General features: G+C 34.3%; 2 protein-coding genes across 2 annotated transcripts; one reads left to right on the forward strand and one right to left on the reverse strand.

The window, feature by feature from the left end:
* The first annotated feature begins 1,135 nt into the window (after positions 1 to 1,135).
* LOC131165448 (NAC domain containing protein 52-like) lies at positions 1,136 to 14,712 on the forward strand. The gene is made up of 4 exons (XM_058123285.1): positions 1,136 to 1,769; positions 6,371 to 6,648; positions 7,220 to 7,405; positions 13,919 to 14,712. The coding sequence occupies exons 1-4, from the start codon at positions 1,586 to 1,588 to the stop codon at positions 14,450 to 14,452; spliced, it is 1,182 nt and encodes a 393-aa protein (XP_057979268.1). The 5' UTR covers positions 1,136 to 1,585; the 3' UTR covers positions 14,453 to 14,712.
* A 3,004-nt stretch (positions 14,713 to 17,716) lies between these two features.
* LOC131166531 (secreted RxLR effector protein 161-like) lies at positions 17,717 to 18,493 on the reverse strand. Its single transcript, XM_058125123.1, has one exon. It carries the CDS (start codon positions 18,491 to 18,493, stop codon positions 17,717 to 17,719), a length of 777 nt encoding a protein of 258 aa, XP_057981106.1.
* Positions 18,494 to 19,120: the final 627 nt, after the last annotated feature.

Consider the following 19,120-nt stretch of genomic DNA (forward strand, 5'->3'; position numbering starts at 1 on the left):
TTTTAGTTCAAGTGCACGCGTATGGTGAACTTGCATGCAAGCCTTAGTACAACCATTAGTACCCAAAATATTTGTCATTATCAAAACTGAGTGTGACCTATCAGGTCAACACAAACAAATAGCCATCTAATTCAAAAATTCTTTAAAAATATAAATAAATAAATAGTATTCGACTCAATATCAAATAGTATGATCGTAAATTAAACCAACCTAGTTAAAGTAATCAAATAAACAAAGTAAATACAATCATTTTTATGCCATTTTATGTTTTAGAGTCAAAATAATCCGAGCAGTGAGCACATACAAGGCAAAGTCAACTTACCGAAAACACTCACCATAATTTGGTTCAATGAAAAGTTTATTCAAACTTACTTATAGGCTTGCCTTGTTAAGCTTTGCTTTCACAACAAGTTTATTTTTTCCCTCAAACTAATAGCAAGTAAGTAGTAATACCTAACCTCTATATTAGGTGATAAAATAAGATGCAAAACATATCAAGTAACTCATTTAATTATATTTTTAAAATTATTATCTTTTAAATATTAGTTAGCAGTCTGATTTGAATAGTCATATGTTTAAAAATATTTATACTTGAAAATAAAATGTCATTTCTAAAAATCTTATCAATTATTTAAAATAGATTGATAATAAATTCGAAATGTTTTTGACAAGTATACGCATTTTTCTATATTACTTTCGAATAATCAATGGTGACTGCTTGAATAATAAAATACAAAACAAATCAATTTACTTGAGTATTGTATGAAAAAAAAGAAAATTTAAATATGAAAGAATTTATTTTTTCTTTTGATTATTAAGAAAAACAAAAATAATGTATAAAATAAAACAATGAACAAAAAATAAATTTTAGAAGTCACCAACCTTAAATTTTTTGTAATTTTGAATTATATTTAAATTTTATAAAAATCAAATTTTTAGCGTCCATAAAAAGAAAAAGAAGAAGAGAAAGAGGCAATGATTCGTTTTTGAAGCGTGTGGATGGAACCATTTATTAAAAACATTATATGTCAAATTTCAAATTCTAAAAATTCTTAACAAATAAAAAAGTCAACTTATAAAAAGCTGACTCAAACGGGCTATCTTTATAAACCTGCCCAAAAGCATTTACGAACTTGCCTTGTTTGGGGATAGGGGCAAGCTTTGCTGACACAGCAAGTTTTGCCTGACCATCCTGCCCCTCCTCCGATCCAATCCATCCGGTTTGAAAATTGACCGCGGCCGTTTTTTACTTTTTTTTTTTACGGTTCCGCGCTGCCCCAATCCGCTGCCCGTAAAATGTAAAACGCAATGGTGGCCACAGCTGCCATTTTCTTCAACGGATGATAGATAAGTTGCTTTCTTTCAACCGAAAGTGTTTTCAAAAAACAAAAGCAACATGTTTTTTGCGCTTTGATTTCCGTGCAAGCAAAGCTTCCGGTTTATTATTATTTTTTGTTATCTTCAACCGACGGCTGAGCGGTGAAGAAGAGTTTGGTCCAGTTGCAGGTCCCTCCCTCATCGGCATGCGCTGAACTTTCCTCTCCGAAACCCTAGTTTTCGCGCTCCTCTGCTGCCTCCGCCCTTCATGGGTCGCGAAACGCCGCCCTCGCCACCGCCGGCGACGTCGCTGGCGCCCGGGTTTAGGTTCCACCCCACGGACGAGGAGCTCGTGCGGTATTATTTGAAGCGGAAGGTGAGTGGCAAGTCCTTTCGCTTCGACGCCGTCTCCGAGGCCGATATCTACAAGTCCGAGCCGTGGGACCTTCCAGGTCGCTCTCTATCCCTCGTTTATTTTTTATTTGTATTTGTATTTTTTATTTTTGGGTGCTTTATTGGAAATTTAGATTTTTTATGTGGTATATAGGAGCTCTCTGTTTCTCTCTGTTTTTTTTTTTGGATTTTTTGGAAGACTAAATTTTCACGGGGCTTAGCAGAGCGGAAATCGATGTGATTTTGGTGCTTCCAAAATGCCAGGAGAATCATGTGTTGAATGATATACGGATTGCTAAAAGGTTATCTTTCCAGTAGATTTTACCTTGAATTTCTTTTTAAAAGCAGTTGTTTCCTAAGGGACATTCTAATAGATAAGCGCTTGGGGTTTTATGTTTAAGGTGTCAAGCTCGAATCCTGAGAGGTGATGAAAAGGCTATGAAACGGGAATTGGATTATTTTCCTTTTAGGCGAAACTAATGTCCTAATAGTTAAAAGCTTGGGGGGTTTTGTGTTGAAAGTGTCCAGTTTGAATCCTAAAGGTGTTGAAAGGAGCATGAAATGGGAGATGAGCTGTTTCTCCCTTTATTCAAAATAATTTCTTAAAGCAGTTTTTTATTGCACATTTATGATGTAAAATTGGTTTAGTAGTTTAGTCATAATACTTGAACAATCAAAACATTAGTCATGATACTTGACAATCAAAACAGAAACTAAATTTTGAGATAAAAATAATTTTCACTACTATAATTTTTTTGGTCCAATGGAGGCCTATTGGTCAGTGCTATGCAATGCGCAGAGGTCCACCCCCTGCCTTAGTCCTCCCCAGCCATCCCAAGGTTGTAACCTGTAGCCTAAAATCTAACAAGGAAATCCTATGATCAAAGTGGTTAGGGTGTCCCTTAGGGACTCAATATTGTCATCCAAAAACTGACACATGCCATCTTAAATGCTTTTGCTACAAAAATTCCAAATCAACTAGGCATATCTTAAATATTTGGCTACAAAAATATGAAAACTACTCATAGATCTTTCTCTTGTCCTCAGTATGTTTTTTCAATGCCAATTTTGACAAAATATATCTCTTTATCACAGTGTGCATTGGTGTTCAACGCTAATCTCAACTGTACTTATTGAGCTTCTTAAAATATGCCTAATTTGTAAACATACAAATAGTTTAGTTTGATCCTGTAGTGTCAATTTGAGTAGGGGCAACTTCAAAAATTTATAAACGTAAAGAGTATAAATAGTTTATGGATACTAACAATCTGTTTGGCTGGAGAGAAGTAGAGAGAGAAGAGGAGAAAAGAAATGGGATTTTCTTTGTTTCACATGTTTGGTTCCCATGAAATGGAGAGGGGAGAAATGAGTTGGGAGGAAAAGAAATTTGGTTTTCCTTTTCACTTTATTCCTAACACTGGTTTTATTGGGATTTTCATTTTTTGTAAGAACTTTAATGATAGGGAGACCAAGGGGCTCTCCTCTCTCCTAGGCTTTTGTACTCTTTCCCATCTTCTTAGTTTGGGGATATTGGAGTTTGATTTTTGGGAAATATTGGTGTGTTTTCTTGTAAATTTTTTTATTCTCGCCTAAGTTGGTCTTTTAAAGATGGCTATAAAGCCGGCTATGCTTTATGGTTTAGAATGTTGGACAACTAAGAAACAACATGTACAAAAAGTAAAAACTTTGAAATGTGGATGTTAAAGTGGAAGAGTAGAATAACGTTAAATGATAATGTAAAACGAGCATATACGCAATAATTTAGGCATAGCACCGGTTGAAGATAAGATAAGGGAGGGGCGGTTAGATGGTTTGGACATTTGAAATTCAGGTCTAGTAGAGCACATGTGAGGAGTGAGTTAGTTATTGTTTTTGGCATGAAAAGGGGTTATTGTTTTTGGCATGAAAAAGGGTAGAGGTAGACCTAAAATAACTTGGAATGTGGTAGTGAGGAAAGATTTAATAGCCCTTAATCTTATAGAGGAAAATTCTCTTGATCAGGTGAATTGACGGAAAAGGATTTATGTAGCCAACCCCACCTAGTGGGACTTGAGGCTTGTTGTTGTTGTCGTCTTCTAAGTTGGTCATTTCATTTTTTCTCTTTCTTGCTCATTGAGTGTGGAAAGATAAAGTTCTTTCAAAGGACATGGCTTTTGTGTGGAAGGCCAATCTTAATACAGTTAGCATAAAAAATAATAAAAAATCTGTTGCAGATTCATAGATCATATATGACTCTATTCCTCGATGTATGTGTGATGTGGTATGTTAGTAGTGAGGATCATGGTCACTTAGTTTTCAGTGTGGCTCGGTGCTTATGGGACAAACTTTTTTGTTTGTTGGGAGAGTGTTGGATTTGTCCTCATTCTTTGGAGGATTTATGTTGATGAATTTTTATTGGCTGTGGGAGAGAAGAGAAGGCGAAGGCTTTTTGACAATGCAATTTTTTTACTGCTATATGGGTAATCTGGTTACAGAGAAATGTGCGGAGTTTTTGAGATTGAGCTTCATCAGTATATTTGATTTGGGACGAATGTTTTTTTGGCTTCCTTGTGAGTGGTGTTCTCTATAGAGTTCTTTCTAGTGTGACTGGCTGGCTGCCTGGCTCTGTTATCCTCTTCTTTTTCTCCCCCTTTTGTAACAGCTTCCTTTTGTTTTATTTCTGTATTTTTCTGTTTGAGGATTTCTCATCCTCTTTGTACATTCTTCTTTCTTAATGATATTTTTAATCTAGAGAAAAGGTGAAAAAAATCATTTTTCCTTACCAAATTGGAGAGAAATGGAGAGAAACTATTCAAAAAGACTAAAACACCCCTACACATTTTAAGAAGTGACATTGTGGTTGGTATTCTTATAAAAAATAATTATTGACTTTTATGTCTCGAATCTTCTCATATTAAACCAAACAATGCAAAAAAAATCTAATTTCTTTCTCTCCTCTTCTATTCTCTCCTATAAGTTTTTTTTTTCTCTTCTCCAACCAAGTGGACGGAACTGAGGTTTGCATTTCTTATTGTGGGCATTTGCCCCCACTGAGATCAATGTGTATCTGCCTCTGATCTCTCTGTCTATTCATCCTCTATTTGTAGAAGCATACACACAAAGTTGTTGTTGTTCTTCTTTTTGTTGTTTGGTTTTTAATGCAAGAAAATTTACAAATTTGATGTACTAAGAGCTGAGATAAAAGTTCATGTCGTTTGTTATAGAAAGAAAAAAAGATAAAAGTTCATGTCAGGTAAAGTTTGCATTTGCACATTGAATAAAAGGCACGATGTTGCCAAAACAGAGAAGTTCTTCTTGAGTACTAGGCAATTGTACAATATTTATGCAACATGGATCACAATGTTGGGTGAGGAAAAAGGCATGTTAAAAGTATTGACTGTAGCTGAAATGAGGTGTTAAATGTGGATGAGTGGTGATACAGGGAAAGATAGAATGAAAATTGACTGCACACAGTGGAGGTTAGGGCCTTGGGGCAGCAGCAGTTGAAGATGAGGAACTGTTTAAGATGCTTTGGATATGTACAGCAGACAGGGTTAGATTCAGTGATAAGGGGTAATTTGATTGAGGTGCTGATTGCAGCGTGATTTGAAGAGGAAGAGCAACAAGGACATGGGTTAAGGTATTCAAAAAAGGGTCTTAAAAAACTTTAATCTATGAGATGCCCACCTAAAAATCAAAATGGATGCAGAAAAGGCATTCATGGACTCTATTGACTCAATTCTAAATAGTTTAGGCTTAATTGTTGCCGTTGCTGTTGTCATTATACACACAGGCCCTAATAACTAATATTCTGCAATCTAATAATTACTAATAATCGATAATATTGGAGCTGAGTTTGTTCCATGGTTTATAATATCTATTAATTGTTATTTTATATACATGTGTGTGTTTGTGTGTGTGTGTGTGTGTGTGTGTGTGTGTGTGTTATTTTTCAAGCTTTCCTCATAAAACTAGAATGTTTAATGTTAAGTAATGCAAAATCTAACACGGGTCATCCTGTAAAAATAAAAAGGGAACCCCAATTCAAAAAGAGGTAAATTTGATTGCTACAATTGAAAGTCCATCATCAGATGAAAATATTATTATTCAATTAATTGAGACGGTTACAAAAAGTAACAATTTATACAAAAACACAAAATACTATTGTTTAGGATCATTGATTTAACAAAATATTAGGAGCTTATAGGAAAAACGTTATCTTTTGAAGTTTGGATATGAAATCCAGTATGCTAGAATTATAAATGTCTTTTTGAATAGTAAAGTGCAAACTATAAACAAAGCAATACTTTTTCTGTTTTTTTTATTATGTAAATTAAAATGCATTGATAATTACTGATAATCAACAATTTTTCTTCCCCCCACAAATATTATTTATAAAGGGGTGACTTTATTATCAGAAAAATAAAGGGGCTACTTTATATATAATATGGGCTGATTACATGCGTGGGTCAAAGGAGTCCTTTGTTAATTGTTAATTTGTATTTTTTTTCTTTTTATTTTATTTTATTTGATTTTTATGGGGTTGGACTTCTTCTCCTCGTTCATTGTAACTTCTCTTTATATAGTATAAATTCTTTTATTATTAAAAAAAAATCATATGTGTGTATCAATTTATTTCACCGTGTAGTTTGTGCCTTTTGATTTACTTTGTCTTGTTTAGGTAAGTCAAGGTTGAAGTCCAGGGACCTAGAGTGGTACTTCTTCGGTGCCCTGGACAAGAAGTACGGCAATGGTGCTAGGATGAATAGGGCTACCAACAAGGGATACTGGAAGACAACTGGCAAGGACAGGGCAGTCCGTCATAAGTCACGGATTGTTGGGATGAAGAAGACTCTTGTGTTCCACAGTGGACGAGCTCCTGGTGGAGAACGGACCAACTGGGTAATGCATGAGTATAGACTTGTGGATGAGGAGTTGGAGAGGGCTGGCATTGCACAGGTGAGATAGGGTTGGAACTGTTCCCTCAAATTTGACTTGCCCTAGCATTTTCTAGCATTTGATGTGAAAATTTATTATGGTTTATACCCGGCTGGTATGGGATAATTCTCAGTGTTTTTTGGAAGGGTAATGTTCAAACTTTTGCCATTTTATATTTTTTTATTGAGAACACTGCCTGGTTACTCAATAACTCTATTTTAGATTGCATTGCTACTTAAAGCATAACGATGCCATTCTATCATTAATTTGCTTTAAATTTTTTTAAGAAAATCTTTAGTGCTTTTTTTTTGATAACACAGATACATACTTAGTTTAGCTGATGGCAAAAGGTAAAGGAAGGAATTTATAATTGGAATTTATACTTTTTTTCTGTGAGACTTGAGAAATAATTTATGCTAATATGCAGCTATCTTAAATATCTCAGTTCAAGTCAGTTTTCATTTATTTTGAGCAAGAAAATTATAAATTATTTCATACCTCGGTTTTCTCTCCAAACAAAGGGTTACTGTTTTGTTTTGAGATTTGAATCTTACATAAATTGCTTGTGATTTGTTTGTTTTTGGGTGGGAAGGATGCATTCGTGCTGTGTAGAATTTTTCAAAAGAGTGGTTTAGGGCCACCGAACGGGGATCGATATGCACCTTTTATTGAGGAAGAATGGGATAATGATGCGTCAGTCTTGGTTCCAGGGGAAGAGGGTGGCGATGAAGAAGTAGGTGGCGATGATGCTTGTGTTGAAGGGATTGACCTTGAGCGGGTATGTCTTTTATCTGTTATTTTGATTTTTTTTAGAAGTTTATTGGCAACCCCTGGTGTCCTGTAATTAGTTCACTTTTTTTGCTGATAAAAAAAATGTAATTTATCATAGTTACTGAGTTGTGTTATGCTGTCAACTAGTTCATGGTTTTCCTGAGCTGTGTGTTTGCAAATTGAATGGAAGACCCAAAGCAATAAAAATGCGAAGCAACAATTGAACCTGATGGAAGCTTCCCATGCTTATTTTTATTTTCACCCTCAATCCCTTTGCAACTCTGTCAACGATACCCACCCCCACCCCACTACACATGCTGGTGTCCGCCCAAAAAAAAAAAGGAGACATCTTTAAAGCTAAGGTCCAAAGGGAAGCAAAATGCACAACCCTATTCCAAAGAAAAGTGGTGGGAGTGATTTGATATTGAGAGATCCTAGCATTCCTCTACATCTATCGGTTCCAAGAAATAGCAATCGTCGCACAATTCCACAATATACCCCTTTTGCTTCTTCCGAAACCCCAAAACTACTTTTTAGAACAAAAAATCCTTTGAAGACTAAAAAGTACAAAAGGTGGAAGACGAGCATCGTCAGGAAAAAAAAAATACAATGATTCTGTCTTACAGCACTATCCCCCAAAAATCCAGAAGATTATGCCCAGAAAAAAGCAATAAAATTAACTCTATCCCAAGCAAAAAATGTGAAGTTGTCTGATCCTTGAAATTTCTATCGTTTCTTTTGAGTAAGAGTCCAGAAATGGCGTATGTTGCACAAATCCAGAAAAGCCCTCCCTCTTCCACTTCTGCCAAAACCCTGAAATCTTACTAGCAAGAAAGCATACACATTTTCACAGTGCCATCCATGCTTCGCCAAAATATGAAAGAAGTACATTCAAAAGATGTCTCGTTACCAAACAGTAAAGGAAATATCGCACCCTAGTTTTGTTTGATTCCTGGCAAAACATACATATATCCGGGCTGAGTGCCTTGCAAGTTCTTCCTATATGTAACAAGTCATTTGTATCAATCCTGTTGAGAGTAAAGAGTCCAGATGGAAGCCTGGAGCCCCAGACCATCACCATTTTAAAAATGAGAAAACTAACAACTGCGTGCAGGATTAACAAAGCCTTACTGATCATAGAAATTAGCCTACTCCAAAGCTGCCTGGCTCCTGACAATGAAGGAAAAGATGCTAGGCAGTCTCATTAGAAGCCAGGCACATCATGAAAAGTTGCTTCTCATCAATTTAAGGTCTTTAATGGTTGATTTCAGAGAGAAAATCACATCTCAGTTTGTAATAAATTTTTCCGTCTTTTCAAAATCCCAATTATTTGTTGGTTTACATCTTGGATGCTCATGGTAATGCCTATTATTCTAATTTCAGTTTCTTGTGCTATTGGTACATGTACAAATTGTGTTACACCCTTTCAAGTGTCAAATTTTCTTGCTGAAAAATTTTCAAGTGTGAGTTACTTTGTTTGAATAAAAATTCAGGAGTGTGTTTATCAAGTAAAAGAGACATGTCAATAGCCTCATCCCAATTTGTTTAAGGCAACAAATCATTTAGATTTGACCATGTGATGCTGCCGATCATTTTCCTAAGTCTTAACTATGTTCCAAACGGATGTCATACCATTTATCTTGCTCTGGATTCTATTCTGTAAGGTCATTTGAAAAGTGATCCATCCATTGCGGGTATGGAGGCAAGTAGAACTCTCTTCTTGAACTTCCTTATGGTAATTTTGCTGCATTATTGCATTGTCTGGTTTTTGGCTTTGCTGATTTGTATTCATTGTGTTTTATTGTCTTATTATTGTTGTCATTGTCCTTGTTGCAGTTTTTGATGATATTATTATTATTATTATTATTAAGTGATAATAATATTCATCACTGTCACAATCTTCATTACACTGTTCTTCAAGAACTGTTAAGCTATCTTCACAGCTAAGACAATGACAAGCCTCTTAAGGGATTAACATTCTCAATTCCTTTATCTTTCATGCTTTTCTTTAATTAATAACATTCTGAGAACACAGTTCCCCTAAGTGATCACAAATTTCTCAACATTTTAGACTCATAAGTTAATAATAATAAGGGTAAATTACAGCACAAGTCCCTGCAGTTTGGCTGAAATGCACTTCACTCCATGAAGTTTAAATTGTGATAGTTTGATCCTTAACATTCCAATTTTAGCTCTGATGAGGCCTCTGAGCAGGTACTTGAACCTTAAATATGAAGCTTCAAGGATCAAACTGTCTCAATTTGAAATGTAGTGAGTGAACACAATTCAGTCTAACTTCAGGGACTTGTGGTGAGGGGAGGATCTAGGAATTTTCCCCCCGAGGGGGGACTAGATTTAGTAAAAAGAAAAATTTATATCATACAATGTTTTATACCTTTTTGCAGATTTTTTTGCAATTTGGTGAGTTAATTTAACTCATTGTTTTCTGTTAAAGCGTAAAGCTGTTTTATTTAAATTTAGTCACAAGTTTTATGTAGTAAAAATAAATATGTGATATAGATACTAAATAATTTTAAATATAATTATAACATTTTATTTCATTTCATTTTATTCTGGAGACACCTTATCATTGTGAAATTGTTGATTAAACACCGACAATTTAAAAAAAAAAACAAACAAAATCATTGTGTCCCAAATAATAAATGAATGTATATACTCAAAATATATGTGTATATATATAATAAGAAATAAAAAAAGGCAAAATAATTGAGGTGGAATAACATAAAACAGTAGAACAAACATATTACCAAAATATGGCTTTATTATTGTTAGAGCTAATTTCTAAAACCCAATCTTTGAGGAAAAAAGAAAAGTAAATATTTTATTAATAGTATTAGGTGTAGATTTTTTGTCAAAGGGCGTCACTGGGCCATAAGGCTCCCCGCTTTGTGAGGGTAAGGGGAGTGTCCTCACAGTGTATGCAGCCTTACCCCTACTCTTATGTAGAGAGGCTGTTTCCTTGGACTCGAACTCATGACCAACCGGTCACAAAGGAGTAACCTTACCGTTGATCCAAGGTAATTTATCACAATGTCTACCTTATTGTAATTTATAACAATGTCTGCAACAAGTGCCTCTCTTTTTTGAGTAGCCTTACTGGCTCCTAAGATTTTAACTTTTTTGCTCTGTTCTTTCTTTTAAAATTTTTGAGAGTTTTCCATGAAGAGTTGGAGCAACACAAACAACAAAACAACAACCAAGCCTTGACACCACGACCACCACCGCCACTACCACCAACAATCAAGCCTCCAGTTCCATTCGGTCAGGTTGCCTATGTGAATTTACTTCCATCATTTCGCATGATCTAGAAGTATGTTCATAGGAAGTTGCAATGTTGTCAAATCCTTATGCACTATCTCCAACTAAGTTATTCTAGACCTACACATCCCCCTTGTACTGTCACCATCAACAACTAAATCACCCACCTGGAGTGTAATTTGGTCTGTACTGCAAGTGTTCAAACCATGCTAATTGTCATTCCTTTATGTTATTTTTTACAAGTGCTACATAGCTTATTACGTATGTATTCATTCCTCTATCTTTTAGTGTTGTACAACTTATTCATCTTAAAGTTCTCATTTTTGCCACCTTTACTTTTTTAATGTGTTGTTTCATAGCCAATATGTATAGCATAGTTTTCTTATGGCTTTAGAGTTTTTCTTTTAAGTTTAAATGTATTCTACAATCATAAAACACGCCTGAAGTACTTCTCTGTTTTATTCAACTTGCATCTTCTTCAGTTTCTCCTTCAAGTTGCATAATAGATCATTGAACTTCATGTTGATATTTCTAGTAAGGCTATAACTGAAGTAAAAAGAAAAGGACTCCCCAGACCCACTTGGTGGACAACTATTAAATGTAACACCCAATGTACAATGTCACTGTAAGGCATCTTTACACTTGTTTTGGTTGGATTCTCCTAGACTTCTTGTGTAGTCCTAAAACTAGTCATTTCCCCATCTTACATAGAATGCTATTCATTAGTTTGTATACCATGGTTTGCTTTCTAAGCTTGTTCTAAAAATTTGCAAATTTAAAATTTTGGGGTACAAGTAGTAGAGAGAAATTTTATGATAACAAGAGGGAATGTAGTGTTGTGGGAGGTTAATTTGTGCCATATCTTGTTGGTTTGCATTAACTTCTATTCTAAGATATTCATGTGGAGTTGTTTTTGCTTGAGGTTCAATTATGTTGATCTCAATATGACGGAGTAGCTTTTTTAATATATTCTAAAAGATTAAGTTGTAGGTTGGGGGTTAATAATATGTTTCAGGTCCCCTTTATATTGTGAGGCCGTGCATGGAGGGCTAAACAAACAATGAATAATGAGTAACTCCCATCAAGTGAGCAATATCATTGAACTTGGTATATTTAACAAAAAGAAGAGAAAATAGTATAGCCAACAATAATTGAAACTAAGATGGAAACCATGGCATTAATGCCATGTTAAATCACCAATTTTCACCAAAACTTAACCTGTCATTGGGCTGAAGGATGCATATAATTATGTAAATACATCCAACGCTTCCCCTCATGTGTGATTCCATCTTATATGTGGAGTGGTGAACAAATTGAACTTGAATAGGTCCACAAGTACAAACAGAACAAATTACGTTGTAGAAAATATGAGAAGCAAACTTTAACCGTGAGTCTTGAACGTAATATTTTTGGAACTAGAATTCCAGTACTATGTTACACCAGTTATTATCCTAATGGTGAAATCTAAAGCTGTTAAGTTTTGTGCCAAAAATACACATTAGACCTTGGCAATCTTCATACTAATGGAAAAGCTTAGGGTGTTAGGTTGTGGATGAATGATGTATATCATGCTTCAATGGTTGTTAGTAGAGCAATTGAGAGTATTGAGCTTGGGGAAATGATGTAAATACAACAATTGGAGAAAGTTAAGCAAGCCTGTGCCAGAACTTGGGCTTGCCAAGCCCTTGCTATGCTGATAAGTTCTTCAGGCGTATCATATTATAAATCGACCGGGAACTAGTAAGTGAAGATACATAGTAGCTTGCATATTTTTATATGCAACTGCTGTTTTGAAAACAGAGTAATCCAGCTTATTGATCACAATAGTTTCTCCTGAATATCCTTATGTTAGCATGAGAATAGAATCTTCAGCCCATCTTAATCCTTTTGAGTACATTATGCCATCCATGCCAAACACAATCCCTCCCTGTGTGCGCATGGGCAGGGGGCAGGGAAGGGACATAAACATTCATCTACAAAATTTTCCTGTGGGAGGAGTACTAGGCTTACAATTGGGTCAATAATCTCTTCTTTTTGTGCTGCTACTACTCTTAGGGCTGGAATAAAACAATAAAATGCAAACAGGATGAGCATGTTCTAATTAAAAATAAAATGAATGTTAGGCTCTGTTTACTAGTGGAAATCAGTTTGAAAAATCCAGTAGTCATGGCAAACTGGAGAGCAATGTAACATTTTTTTTTATTATTTTAAGATTTGGAAATGGAAAATGAAAATTGTTTTCCACAACTAAACAGGCCTTTTGATTGGAAAAAAAATGCTTCGAACTTGCTGGGGGCAAGACTAGAAGCCAGTTAAATTCAAAGGATGAGTGCAAACATAATTTTCAAATTTCAAAATTTAAGACCAAGTTACTATGACAGAATTGTAATAACATAATTAAGCCCCATATTAAGCTAACAGTTAGACAGTTCCATAGTAAAATTATTATGTACAATGGCCTTTGTGCAAATGATGGAAGAGCATAAACAAATTTGATTGCTACCGTCAACTTAGTGTAGTGATATAGTATAGGTGAGAGTGAAACAAGTAATTTGTTCAGAGATTCGTGTGCATGCTATTCTTGTGCCGATTGCCTGAATCCATATAAGAGTTATGCTGTTTGTCCAGTCTGTCAATCCATGTGTGACTTGGCATGACTTTAACAAATGTAAATAGGTCATGGTGTTGCCATTATATATGTACAATATTAGTCGTTTGGTGTGCATGCATGTGCGTGTATAATATGGGAAGCACTATTGACCCTCTAGAAAATACTATTGGCTCTCCACATTTAATTTTAATTATAAAGTGACAAATTTGCCCCTTTATTTTCACTTTGCAAGTGAAAAGAAAAAATTTGGAAGTAGCGGCAAATTCATCATTTCATTGCATGGGAAAAGTCGAGTGCTATTTTTTTGAATGCCAATAGTGTCGCCTATATATACATATCATGATCTGTATTTTTGGAAACATATTTGACATACTATGCGTCTTGTTAGTTGACATGTGTTTTCTATTGTAGACTGCACCACTGGAATCTTTCCTCTAAAGATTGATTTTAGTTTTCCTTTGGAGCAATTGGTTTGAAGAAAATATCTAGAACTTGAAGACTAGTTTTGCTGAATGTTAATTGTCAGTTTTGTGAACCCTCTTCCACCAGATCCCCAAAGTTTCTGAACATATTTTTTTTCAAAAAAAAGAAGAAAAAATGGCCTGTTGACCATCAGTTGATTTTTTGCAGGACATTAGTCAGTCTGTCAAGACAGAGAGTTTGGAGGATTGTCCTCCACTATCTTTGGCAGCCCCAGAACCCTTCCCAATACTCCCAAAAAAGAGATCAAGGGAAAATGATCCAGAGCCTGGCCAGTCAAACGCTTCAGAAAATACAACCATGACTGCTCATGATCGCAGCTCATCCACTACAACAGCAACAGCAGCTGCAACTACAACAACAGCAAAAACTCCAATGATGACGACAACTACTAGGGCAAATTTTTCAACCACACTCTTGGAATTCCCACTGTTGGAAACTATTGATCGCAGAGATAGTCCTCCAGTTAATCTGCCGACTTTTAATCCTGGTAGTATGACCCCATATTTACCTCCTGCCTATATGAAATTGTTTAGTGATTTGCGCAATGAGATCCACAACATTTCAGCTGAAAAAGCTGCATTCAAGATCGAACTGATGAGTGCTCAAGCCATGATTAACATTCTCCAATCACGAATCGATTTTCTGGGCAAGGAAAATGAGGAGTTGAGGAGGAGTGCCTAAGATGTCTAGCAAGGGGTCTGTAGCGGCCTTGTGTACTTGTTTTGTAATTCCTTTCCATCATGGAACATATGAAGCTTGTTGGCTGTTGATGGGGCATAGCCCACCAAGCTACTTGTTTTTAGTGTACCAGTACGCTGTAAGATTAGGTCATTCACCTGCTCTAAAACAAATGAGGATCTGAAGTATGCTTGCCATTTCTTCCTCATATTATTATTATTTTTTTTTCCATTAATGTAAAAATTGTTAGGTTTTACTTGGCACTTCTGAAACTGCCATTTTGTGCCTACTGTTGTATGATGACTTTAGACCTTTATGGACGGTGATTTGAAATAGGCTCAACCGGCAAAGCATCCAAAATGTCGACCAGCCTTCCCTGGTTAACCAACGAGTATGATCCATCATTTGCTTGGAATTGACTTTACAGTGCATATGAATAGAATGGAATTGCATTTATAATTTGTTTTTATATATTGAATTTGGGATAATTATTGCACACTCTTGTTAAAATTCTGTGTTTTCTAAAATTAATGAGATTGTAATTGTACACAATTTTGAAAAATACTAGGTTTATAATTAATATATCTCCTTGAACCACAAAGGACTTGAGATATTTATTTTAATCGCCTTGTATTCGAAAAAATCTTAACTAGACTCATCGAGACTCAACTAATTAGATCGTTATAAGATTGAAAGGGGGAAGACTTAATTAATAAAAGCATTAATCAATACCTGTCTAGTTTCTCATGAACCTTTATGATGCTATAGAAGGTAATTCTCTATTACCACCTCTATGTTGGTGTCTATGTTATACTGTTACGCCTCTTCTTCAGTGTAACGCCCCGAACTCTTAAATTCGGGTCCGGTGCGTTATACCTGATCATATCCTAATAAATCATAATCCATAACATACATAGCGGAAAAACATAATCATAATATTCATATAATATAATACCAGAGTTTACTAATTCTAACTATAATCCATAATAAATCATCCATCACCTGCATTTTCATACTTTACATTTAGGCTCTTCTAGGCAACAATGTAACTTCAACCCACACAGAGATGTTTTCTTAGAAAAGAGAATATTTAAGAGAGAGAACTTCTTGAAAGAAATAATACTTATATTAATTTTTCCTCTTCGAACAAAGGGTCATAGATCCCTTTAAATAGGTATTTAGCATACTATTAAATGATAAGTACATTGTTTTCTCAAAAGTAGATGCCTAACACATGATATAAAAAAAAAAAAGCAAAGATTTCTACTTTAATAAAACAATTTTAATAAAGAGGGGATAGCACATGCTCCACTTTTACTTTAATAAAGTAAGATTCCTCACAACAACAAAATAATTGATATGACCACAATAATCAGTTTAATTACGTGGCCGGAGATATGATGTCTTCTTACACTATCATCTGAAATCTCGTCTTTTTTTAGAAATCTTTTAGTGCCTCGATGACTATGTAAGATAGGTTATATTTATATCCTGCCATATTGTTTAGAATCCATATGAGCTTCAAAATAAACGGAGAGAGAGAGAGAGAGAGAGAGAAACTAGGAAATAGGCGGGCTTATATAAGAGAAACTAGGTCCACTGCCCTGAAAACAAAAAAAAAAAGACCCCAAGTGAAGCACTTAAGGGCTCATAGTAGGCTAAAACAAAATTGAGTGCATAGTATGTATAATAGAAAATATAATAAAAATTTCTTATCTATTTTAGGTCAGAAATGAATAGAAATTTTCACAATATTGTTAACTTTATGATATCAACATATTTTTTTTTTGTAAGTAATATAAGTTATCAAACTTTGTGTTATGATTATTTATTTATTGGAATTGATATTCCATCACATTCCATGAGTTATACATTAAAATTGAATTAGTAGATGTCTTAGCCAAATATACTATATAAGTGGTATGGATTGATATCTCTTAGCATTTAATACATGATGTTATCTAAAAAAATACACTAAAATAGTAGTGGCATGACTATTTAAGAATATACAGTATATGCTGATATTTATGTTGGATGTTTCAATTTTTTTTTAGAAAAAAATTATCTATTTAATAAATATTTTATCACAGTCGTCGATTTTATTTTAATTAAGTATACGTTAAATTTAATATATTAGTTTTAACGTTTTAAAATATTAATTACTATTTTAACAATTTCGTATTTATGATGCTATAAATTATACTTAATTTTACCTATATAAACTGTGACCCAACTTTATTTCAAAATACGTTTTTGTTTTTTCAAAACAACTCTATCTTCTATTCTCTCTTAGTATTTATATTCTGTTGGGTAATTAAATAACATCTCCTATCGCTCTAGTGTTTGCACTCGCATACAAAACCAAACTAACTGAGTAATCCTGGAGGTCATGCACGTAGTGACTATTTGGATTGAGAAATGTTCTCTATAGGTGCAAAATCGACTCTAAGGACAGTGGTCCTTCCACGCCTCTGTAAGTTTAAACATGATAAATATTATTCATACATCATAATTTTAAGACCTTTGAAACTCATAATTTTACAATCATTAACGTTAAAATAAAACATACCTTGATTCATAGCCTCCAATTATATATATATATATATATATATATATATATATATATATATATATTTTAGACTGTGTTTCTATCTCACAACCCTTACTATTCCTTATGCTTCAACTTAATTTGATGGATATATTTAACTTAAGCATTATAGGTTGAGATAAGACCAGCCCCTAACCTCTCTTTTATAATCACTTCCATCAAGTAATTAATAATGTATCATAATTATAGACTTCTCATATTTCGAGATGTCATTATAGTTTTACAAAATTCTGAGATCATTAATCTGAAAACATAATTACAATTATGATAACAATATTTTATTTAAAAACCTTTAATATTACCTCAACAAATATGATTAAAATTTCATTTGAGCAATTAATGTCTTACATTCTCCCACTTGGCTCAAGTGAAATTACTTAACGTAGTTGATGATAATGCGCATACATTAGTTATCATTAATATGTAGAAAACTTGTACGAGTCATGTCGGTTCCATATCATCTTTATCAACATAGTTCCTTCCATGCACTACAATACAAGTTCAACTACACATAATGATCTTTTAGTTGAGAGGCATACATTAGGTCCAAATTTAATCCTGTTATCATTATTCTATAACAATTATGTATACAAAATGGAAAACAGAAATAATAGAAATATTTTCATTATCGAGCTCAAATATCAATTGAACAGCATACATTAAGATTCAATAATGCCCATCTTTACAACATGACCAATAAATGTTTTGGGCGGCAACCCTTTCATCAAAGGATCAGCTATCATACAATTAGTGCTAATATGTTCAATTGACACTTTTTGTTTTTGTACGTCTTCTTTAACAACAAAGTATTTCAATTCCATATGCTTAGCACCCTTGGAATACTTATCATTCTTAGAGAAGAAGATAGCTGCAGAATTATCACAATAAATTTTTAGCGGCTTGGCGATACTGTCGACTATTCTAAGTCCTAAAATAAAGTTCCACAACCAATTAGCTTGAATTGTAGTCTCAAAGCAAGCTACAAATTCAGCCACCATAGTGGATGCAGCAATTATTGACTGCTTCACACTCTTCCATGAAACTGCTCCTCCGGCTAGCAAGTATACATAGCCAAAAGTAGACTTTCTTGTATCCACACATCCAGCAAAATCATAATCCAAATATCCAACCACCTTAAGATGATCAGACCTTCGATACATAAGCTTGTAATCTTTCGTTCCTTGCAAGTATCTTAGAACTTTCTTTGTAGCCTTCCACTGAATCATTCCTGGATTACTTAAATATCTACCCAGCATTCCAACTGCAAAGCTAATATTATTCCTTGTGCACGTTTGAGCATATATCAAGCTCCCAACAAAAGATGCATAAGGAACATCCTTCATTTGCCTCCGTTCCAGATCATTTTTGGGACATTGCATGAGACTGAACTTGTCTCCTTTCTGAATTGGAACTGGTGAAGCAGAGCATTTGTCCATGTTAAATCTTTCTAAAACTTTATTTATATAACCTTTCTAAGACAAACCAACTAGTCCTTGGGACCAATCTCGAATTATTTCTATTCCGATCACATACTTTGCCTCACCCATATCTTTCATTTCAAAGTTTTTAGAGAGTAATTCTTTAGTCTCATGTAACAGACCAAGATCATTAGTTGCAAGCAAAATATCATCAACATACAGAATCAGGAATATAAACTTACTCCCATTAATCTTCAGATATATACACTGATCAACAGTGTTTTCTTTAAATCCAAAGGAACCAATGGTATTATTAAACTTAAGATACCATTGTCGGGAAGCTAGTTTAAGTCCGTATATTGACTTCTTAAGTTTACACACCAAATTTTCTTCCCCTTCAATTGTAAAAACCATTGGTTGATCCATATAAACATCTTCATCTAAATTCCCATTTAGAAGGGCAGTTTCCACATCCATTTGATGTAACTCTAAATCGTAATGAGCTACTAAAGTCATAATAATTCTGAAAGAATCTTTCTTAGAGGCCGGTGAAAAAGTCTCTTTATAATTAATACCATTTGTCTGAGAAAAGCCTTTAGCAACAAGTCTGGCCTTGTAACGTTTAAGGTTACCATGAGAGTCTCA

The sequence above is a fragment of the Malania oleifera genome, chromosome 10 (genome assembly GCF_029873635.1).
Source record: "Malania oleifera isolate guangnan ecotype guangnan chromosome 10, ASM2987363v1, whole genome shotgun sequence".
Classification (NCBI taxonomy): Eukaryota; Viridiplantae; Streptophyta; class Magnoliopsida; order Santalales; family Ximeniaceae; genus Malania; species Malania oleifera.